Source organism: Oculina patagonica, chromosome 13 (genome assembly GCF_052425735.1).
Source record: "Oculina patagonica isolate OP01 chromosome 13, crgOcupat, whole genome shotgun sequence".
NCBI classification, from domain to species: Eukaryota; Metazoa; Cnidaria; class Anthozoa; order Scleractinia; family Oculinidae; genus Oculina; species Oculina patagonica.
The window spans coordinates 37886996-37895950 of NC_135770.1; the positions used below are offsets into that span (position 1 = coordinate 37886996).

The 8955-nt window shown below is 40.2% G+C and overlaps 1 protein-coding gene across 1 annotated transcript; it reads right to left on the reverse strand.

Annotated features, from left to right (window-relative positions):
- On the reverse strand, positions 1-2051 carry LOC144635640 (dual specificity protein phosphatase 23-like). Its single transcript, XM_078494726.1, has 2 exons — positions 1536-2051; positions 1-213 (listed from the first exon to the last, which is right to left on the reverse strand). Exons 1-2 carry the CDS (start codon positions 1821-1823, stop codon positions 1-3), a joined length of 501 nt encoding a protein of 166 aa, XP_078350852.1. The 5' UTR covers positions 1824-2051.
- Between the last annotated feature and the right edge of the window lie 6904 nt (positions 2052-8955).

Genomic DNA, 8955 nt, shown 5'->3' on the forward strand with positions numbered 1-8955 from the left:
TTAAATAAATTCGTTTGGTCCATGTGATGGTCGCAATGATGAACTAAACTCCAGCACAAGTTTTTCTTGACGACGAGTCTCAATTGAACCAGGCCTCTTTCTCCTAACAATGTTGATAGCTTTCTGGGCACTACAGTGAGTTGTTTTTATCAAGTAACATGCCAGCATTGTCCCACATCTGCCAAAACCATACATACAATGCACTGCAACTGCCTACAAAAGTGAAACATTCTGTTAATAAAAAAATCCACAACAATGATTAAGATGGAATCTTTCCCTTCAAATAATTATTTACAAAATGCTTGTACTGCATGCAATTTAGAAAAAAAATTAAGCCTTATCCCAACATTGTAAAAGATTTCTTGTATCCGTAGTGTTTGTTTTTTTGTAACTCCCTAGAGTGTATTTGTCAGTAGTATTGAATATGAAATAAAAATATTAAAATACAAAAAAAATAATAATAATAATGCTTGTACTCTCAAAAATGAGAGAGGTAAGCTAGATGGTTCATGCTGTAGAAAATCTTGTTCCTTTTAATATGGTAGAATGAAGTGTCTAGATACCTGCAGGCTACATCTAGGAGTAATTTACTATAACTCTAGCATTTTTGTCGAGAATTCAAGTCCTCGATACCAAAATCACTTGGCAATGCTGCTGCCCTAAACACTATGTAAACACTGGAAAGACAATCATCCTTCATTCTGATGGTGCAAAATTCAAATCAGCCAAAAATGATGTTATTTCTTTCTTCCTTTTTTGTGGGGAGGTGGTTGTTTCATTGCTTATTACCGGGACTCATCAAGATACTGTCAACAGAGTTCAGACAGAAAATGAAAATAAATAACTTTACATAGTCAATACCAACACTGGGTGGTGAAATTTCTACAGACAATCCTCATACCCCTCCCTCCCCAACCCAACCTCCAAACATGCACCCGTATCTCTGTATCATACTGCCTGCAACCAAAAATGCCTTCAAAGGTAGGGCGGGACGAGAGCCCGCGAGAAAAGGGGTGGGAGGCAGGAAAAGAGAGGGCAGGCAGCAGGATTCCGAAGGCAGTGGGAACCGAGAGAAAACAAGTAAAATTTTGCAATATTTCATTTTATATTGTCAGAATAGATATGGGACAAAGAGGAGGAAACCACTACTGAAAGGGCTGGGAAGTGAGAGTTAAAGGAACAGGAGGCAAGAGGTCCCCCAGCCCCCCCTCCCCCCTCCAAAAAAAGTACGAGACCAAAGAACGTCTACAGACAATCCAAAAGAGATAAATGCATCTCATTAATGCGGAAATTTTATCCTTGTGTAAACATACTCATAAGCTTCCGAATTCTTTTGACGTCTCTCTAAGTGGAACGATTTTTGACAAATGTGGTAATAATTAAGCTGCGCGAAACGAATCCAGAAACTTTTCCCGTGGTTATGCGTCAACTGGGTTTATTTGTTTTTTCGATGCCCGTTTGCCGGCCGGCGAAAAGCCTGAAAAGCCGACACGCTTCCGTTATGTTATAGACGGTTTAAAAGCTTAAATACTCACCTCTCCTTTTGAATGAGCTAACTCTACAACGCTAAGAAACTCATTCACTTGTTCAATCGAAGGTGGAGTCAAATCTACTATGGGAATATGAACGTGATTCAACTGGAAGCCATGTAGCGACGGTCGACTCTCAGTCAAAGAAATTAGTTGCGTTACTCCTACACTGCAAAGGAACTCGATATCTCCACGAGTAGAAGGAAAGGCCAGAGCGGCTAATCTGTCTTTGTCAAACCACGAGAAGTTTGTTGGTGGCATGAGTAAAGAACGTGAAAAAAAAATAGCTGACATAAACACAAAAAATAGTTTTCTTCATTAAAATATTAAATGCTCTCGCCTTGCTCGTGACGTCACCGCAGCCCTGTTGCGTCGATAATTTCATTAAACACGGCTCCCAGGCCAAAATATCGTCCGTTCGTTGCACACAGCATGGCTAAAGTCGTGAAAACCATCAATATTTTGGTATGGAGGTGCAAATGACCAGTTGTAGTACCTGTCAGATCTGCGCGAGTGCGCGCCCAGTGCAGTGTAACTACGGTAACAAAGTCAAAAAGATATCCCGTAAATTTCAAACAATTTCCGGAAATTCGATTCACGAATTTTGAATCACATTCAGAGGTACCTTTCCCTCCAGTTCGACCTAGAAAACAAGCGATACCGTCCATACTTTGTCCATTTCCCTGGTCCTTTCCCGCTAGAAGAATGTCGGCGCGAAAACTGGGGGCGAGTCGCTTTTCCGCACTATAACCCAGATCTCGCGCAGCTGCTCGTAAGGCGTAAAATGTCCAAAGAAGTCCCACTCCGTCCTCTCCAGGGCTCTTGTTCCCAGCAATCAGTCAGTTTGTCGATCACTTCCATGTGACTGCCACTACCCGGCTACCACCACTACTGCTTCTACTACCGCTTCCGCTACCGTTACCTGCTTCTATACCTGCCAACTCTCACGCCTGCGAGTTGAAAACTTCGATCTCACGCCAACTCACGCTTACGAACCAATTTCTCACGCCTAGTCGAAAAATGTGAGTTATTACAACCATAACTGACACACTTTCCAGAAAAATGTCAACTCAAACCAATGCAAGAAACAAAAACTCCGTGTAAAATGAGTAAATGACGATACTTTTCCCGAAAATCTCAGAGTTTTGACAAATAATGCATTGGAAACAACGTCGTGGTTAGCGAAACACGTCCTGGGACAGGAACCAGGATACTTTCCGAACGTCTTCGGAATACTTCGGACGGCTTCGGAAATCTTCGGACATGGTCGGGTCGTCTTCGGGAATCCTAGCACTCTCAGGGAAATAATCTCACGCCTTTGATCCAGAAAAAGTTGGCAGGTATATGCTTCTGCTACTACTCCACAACTACTACAGTATACTGCTAAACTGCTACTCCTACCGCTATACTGCTACTGCTACTGCCACTGCTATTGCTTTTACTACAGCAGCAGCTAGTTCTAATACTACTGCTACTACTACTGCTTCTTCTTCTTTTTCTGCTGCTGATGATTCACTTTTCGCGCTGGTTCCTCGTGAGCTCGTTGTCAAAATCATCTTGACTTAAAATCTGACACTAGAATTTGAAGGCGTCACCCCGTATGTTGGTCGACGGTGAGTTTGGAAAACTCGGCACCCATCCCATCCATTCATACACAATGGCAGATAGCAAGCACTATCCGTGAAAGATCCTAAAAAGTATTCTGTGCATCGGCTTTTTGTCTTCCTTTTCAATATGAGTCACGGTGCTCACTGCATTGTCGCATTGCCACAATGTAATCGAATTGCCTGAGTCAAGGTGGTCCCTCAGTGTCATGTTTTTGTCACTGGTTGACCGAAAATACTAAACAAAATAATTACCTCGACTTAATTTCTCAAGGAATTTATTCAAAATCCAGACAGTAGACATGCAAATTCTAACACAGAACTGCGATTCACTTCCACGTATAAACATCGTTTTTGATCAAAAGAATTTAACTAGTATCTGCATCAGCGAATGTAATAGCGCGCAAAATATCAACCTCGTTCCCAGGGTCTCTCTCTCCCCGCCCCCCAGAGCGAGAGAGGGGGCTCTGGGGGGCGGGGAGAGACAGACCCTGGGAACGAGGTTGGCAAAATATATCTCTAAAGTTTGCCTGCAGGAAAGCGCGCGTGGAGCGAGCGTGAAGCGTGTATTAAGGACTTTGTAGCGCGAGACACGTGACACTGGCCTGTGAAGAGGATGAAACTGCCTCTCCTGTCACGAGTCAGAACCGTGCTTCGCTCTTACTATTATTAACTAACCAACAACCAGTTGGTCAAGTTTCTCTCGGTCATCTTTTTTCTCGACTATTCTATGAAATATATACACTGATATAAAATCCTCTGCAGCGGGATAGCTCACCAAACGAGTCATAATGAGCTACCGCCAAGAGAAGTCCGCTGTTGTTGTTGTCGGTTGAGTCACGTGTAATGTACGCGTGAGAAAAATGTTTCGATTCTTCTACTCTTGTAAGATTTTAATTCACAGAGTCGCAATTACAGAGTTTTCAGATAGAAGTTTGGATTATCGCCATACCGTTAAAAAACAAACATTAAAATTAACAATTTGCAGTACGTCCCAGGGCACTTCCCTTACGCTGTAATTTCACGCAGAGCTGTAGACAAACTTTTGGAATGAACCATTGATCCTATCAGCTGTTCTATCACTTTATTTCTTCCTGTGGATTTCAGTCCTTTTTGGATTGTCGTAAAATCATTTAAATTTAAAATCAACATTTTACAAGCGCACCAGGTACTGGTTTTTCCTTGTCGAAATTCGGGTAGCTGTGGTCAAAGCCCGGACAAAGTTATGTAATAGGAATAAACCATATCTACACTTTGTAACACTCAGTTCAACACTTTATTCTTTTCCCTTTTCATACAAAAATGTTTTTAAAATACAGTATGAGGACAAAATTTCAGCGCAATTTAAAACTCCTGTACATATTTACATAATATCGCCCTCTCCTAACTGCTTTTAATTATTCATGAATGGTTTGCTTATGTAGGAAGAAATAAAAAATGTTCCTTTCCCTCCAATCTCCGGTTTTTATATATCATCTGTTACTTCTAAATAAATTTGGAAACATTTCATAGTTAAATTAATAAAAGCCTAACTCTCTGAAATTTTTAATAAATAGACCACTTCGAGCTTTTGCTTCTATGAAATAAACATGAAATAGACACACTGTCAATAACAATACTTCGCAAAACACCCTTTCAATTTTTTTGGCTTCTTTAGACCCTGATATCACTTTGTCAATTTCCCACCTCACTGAACGCTATTATAGTTTTATTTTAGCTAAACAATTTGTTTTGACACTTTTATATTGCATTTAAAAATCGCAAGAAAATTGACGAGTTCTCGGGTTACCAGCTGCTGCAAAATTTATGAGCGGTAAATGAAAATTTCCTGTTCACCTTACAACTTTACTTTCGACGGTGCAAATTCATGGCCTGGTTGTTACAGGTGGCAAAAACCTGCCGAATTATCGACATACTTCTTTGTTTTTGTTGAGCGGAAATGTATTGTGAAAGCGAAAGTGAATCCGCATTCACGCGTGAAAAACGCGCAGTGTTTGTAGTTACTGTCCAAACGCGATCGTATTAATTTATAATTGGTCCATAAGGGCGCGTAGAAAATAGGGTTTGCTTGATTTCCAAGACTTCGGTAGACTCGGAGAAACGAATATTTGTGTGTTTGCACGATTTCAAGAGCAGGAACAAGCAACAGACCATTCCCCATCCAACAGGAATCCCATGAAATGTAGCTGTTATATAACCACTGTACGCGATCTTTCCTTGCCCAGCTATATTAAAAATACAACCACCGGCAGCAAACTGCATTTTCAGATCAGAATCCTCTCAGCAGAAGGAAACCATTTGCTAAGCAGGAAACCCATCAGATGTCTTCGATCACCGGGGAAGATCTTCGATTGTAGATCTTTTTCAAGGAATTTGCAGCTGTAGAAATCTGGTTGAGAAGGGAATTCATTTCAGTCACTAATCCCTCGGCCTCTTTTTCCCGGGAAGTGTGTTGATTGATAAACACTGTTTGGTCATATTTATTGTCGTATCTGTGCAGTTCGTCTTCGGATCCCATTAAACGGGACTGAAGCAGTTCGCAATCACAAGGTCCCTTAGCGATAGCCTTCTTTCTTCGCGGTCGCTCGCATTCGCACAGACAGCACGCGTCAGTTCTGCCCGGCACACACGGGCTTTGAAGCACTTGCTTCGTTTCTTCGATGGCAGCGATGAATTCATCCAAAACATTGAAAATATCTTTCGATGGCGAGTCCATGTTTTTACTGAAACCACTGTTTGATTTTTGTGTATATATATAAAAGCACATCCGCTGTGGTTGGTACGTGAGACTTGTCAGCCGCAAAAGGCGCTGGCCTATATTGTTTATGAATTTTAATTGTTGAAATGCGATAGGTGTCTTAAAGGCCATGACCTTACATTACATAACCAATAACCGACCAATAGCAGACGAGATATTGTATTTTAATTTCGTTCCCGGGTGAAATCAAGCGCGAAAAAACACAATTGATTACAGATACCTTGAGCAAGAAGATCGAGTGTAAAATATTTCGCTTAATAATTCAACGTTCAACTCGTTACCATCAATTATTACTTAAATAATTCTCTTTCTGAATAAAAAACGCGACCGTTCGGAATAGAATCCTTGTAAACAAGGAGAATGCACGTACTTTCCGACTATTTACGACACCTGCTGCATAGTTCGCCGATTGCGTCGACAATTTCCTAATAAGGAATAAATTACGAATATGACGTCGCGATCGTGCTGTTCGGCAGAAAACAGGAAGGCATGTGTCATATCTTGCTAGCAGTTTGTTTATTTTTTTGCCGGGGACTTTTCAATCGGGCTTTCTGGGCTTTTTCCCGAATAATATTGCAAATTCATTGCTCAAGGGGGAATAAACATTTGTCGAAATAAACGCTGACGACTTTGCTCGATAATGCCTTCTAATCAGAATTCCCTGTGCGTTCATGTTTACATTGTACGCATTTTTAATATCCACTTAAGGTCTCAGAAAATTCTGGAAAAAAATCAAACTGATACGTGGCTTCGAGGAAACTGTTTCTTTGCCAAAAAGAAACAATAAAAATAATAACAAAATACCCCTGCGGGTTCCGGGAATTTACACAAAAATGAAACGGATGAATGCCTTTAAAATTGGCAAAAATAATGTTGTTTAATTCTTATCACGATCACGCACACTATGGGGTAATCAGATGGGCAATCAGTGAATTTTATATGAAACTTCCTAAAAGTGTTTTTTTCAGTTTTACATCTGCCAACTTTTATTTTATTTATATCTATAACGGCCGTGTGTGTGACTTCAGCCGTAAAACGGACAAATAAATATCAAATAAAATCGGACGAAAGATGTCCTTGTTTTGGAAAAGGTAGGCATAACTTTCTAAACAAAACAAAATGCGCCGCGAACAAAACTGCGGGAAAATTACCCACACAGCACACGTGCGTCGATCTTTACGTGCGTGTAACTAAAGCGACTTGTGTGATTTTCGCGCGCTTCGTTATTTTGGTCCCCTGAAAGTTATTTATAGGTACAACTGCGTGTGCGAGGGTTACCACAAAAAATACAAAATTAATATCGACGTAAATGGGGGAGAGATAACATCGAATCTCTGTTTATGTTTTGAAAAAGAAAAGAATGGACCAGAAACAGATAATATTTGAGGTGAAGCTGGGAAAATTTTTGACTGGGTTGCGTGCGTCTCGCATGACCTGTTCACCTGGATAAAGCCTAATCAAGTGGTGCTTTGTCTCGAGTTCTATGAACTTACGAAATTTCGTCCAGATCTGATAAGAAAGATTATTATTTCAAAATCATGATGTTGGCCTTTCAGCGTAATTAATCAGAATTAATTCGAGGACACAGCTGATGCAGTAAGCGTTATATTTTCTTTATTTATCAAATACACGCTTGAGAAAAGTCCTGTATGTTCAGTTATGTTCTGGTTGTGAAACAAACAGATTCTTCTTTCTATATTATAGTTCATATGCTACTATCTGGGGCAATTTTCTTTATAAATATAAACAAGTTTTACTTGGTGCTGAAACCTTAATTACCTTTGCCGTGCCAAGTTAACGAAATGCGTTTGGTCCTTTTGGGCTGCACGATTTAATTGTTGGGCGGAGTAGCCAAGCGAAAAGAATTGCTACATATATGAAGTGTTCGTTTAGTCCATTTAGCTCCTTGTTAGCTTGAAACCGCAAATTTCCTAAACATTGATAAGACAAATTCTAAAAATAAACCAGAACGCTTCTTTGTTTTATTGGACGAATGTCAGAGAAAACTGCATGTCACCGAGTAAATTTGTTGTAAAAAAATTAGACTGGTTGTGTGCGACTCGTTTTACCTTTTAATGAGAGAGATGACATTGGCTTTTAGCGCAATTAAAAAAATTCGTTTAAGAAGATTGCCTTCAAATATGAAGAGACCTTTTGTGGTCAAATTAAAATATTTTAACCCTGGCAAGAGCGAACTTAGGACAACATCCACCCACGCGCGCTTGCGAAACTTATGCACACATTATCAATATCATGAAAGATTTGACGCGCGCACAATTTGGTGTTTGAGCTAGAGTCGTTCGAGAAAATTCTGCGGTGACACAGGTATATGAATGACGAAGAAGGAAAAGAAATAAGGAATCGTGCTGTATTTTGCGACTTTTTTCAAAACTATTTAAGTCCATTTCTGATTTTTTATATCTCCCTGTCTCGTATCCCGCGTGTGCCTAACGCACGTTTTAATTTCGCGTGGTTCTCGCGTGGTACGAGACAGAGCGCGTAATCTTTCGTGTCGCGTACTCGACGTCCCGTTTTGATCAGCAGTCGAACAGTACAAGCAAACGGAAGAAGGCTGGGGGCTAACTGACATACACGTTAAACCTTACAAGTTCAGCACCAAAAAATTAGTTTAACTACCAAAGTCAAGAGAGGATGCCACAGTTTATTTACCGCCATTTTTGATCTAAATAACTAGTACGTTCGCAAGCATTAGTTCTTTGTTTGAGCAAATATCTAATCACCCACTCTCAGTCCAGTTTAATTTACATAATACTGACCTTCCTGGCTTTTTCAATGCAATGTAATTGGCTGGCCAAAGTTATCTGTATTGCCTGGGGAATACATATGATTATGAACCGGAGAACACAAAAGCTTGCGTACAATAACCGTTTACAATAACGGCTAAGAATTCAAATAAACTCTTTCAAACAGTGAGCATGTAATAAAATTTCACAAGTGCTTGGGCGATAAGCTCATGACGAGCGAACCCAATCAGTCCATAAGTGAATCAAGATCAAAGAAACTTTTTATTTGGTCAGATGCGCAGAATTTTCAAGCAGTGAAA

Excerpts from the sequence above, each read along its gene's own strand:
- LOC144635640 (XM_078494726.1), bottom strand. The coding sequence starts at position 1,823 with ATGTCAGCTATTTTTTTTTCACGTTCTTTACTCATGCCACCAACAAAC. Across the intron at positions 214-1,535 it reads TAGCTCATTCAAAAGGAGAG|GCAGTTGCAGTGCATTGTAT; the intron begins GTGAGTATTTAA and ends TCACTTTTGTAG.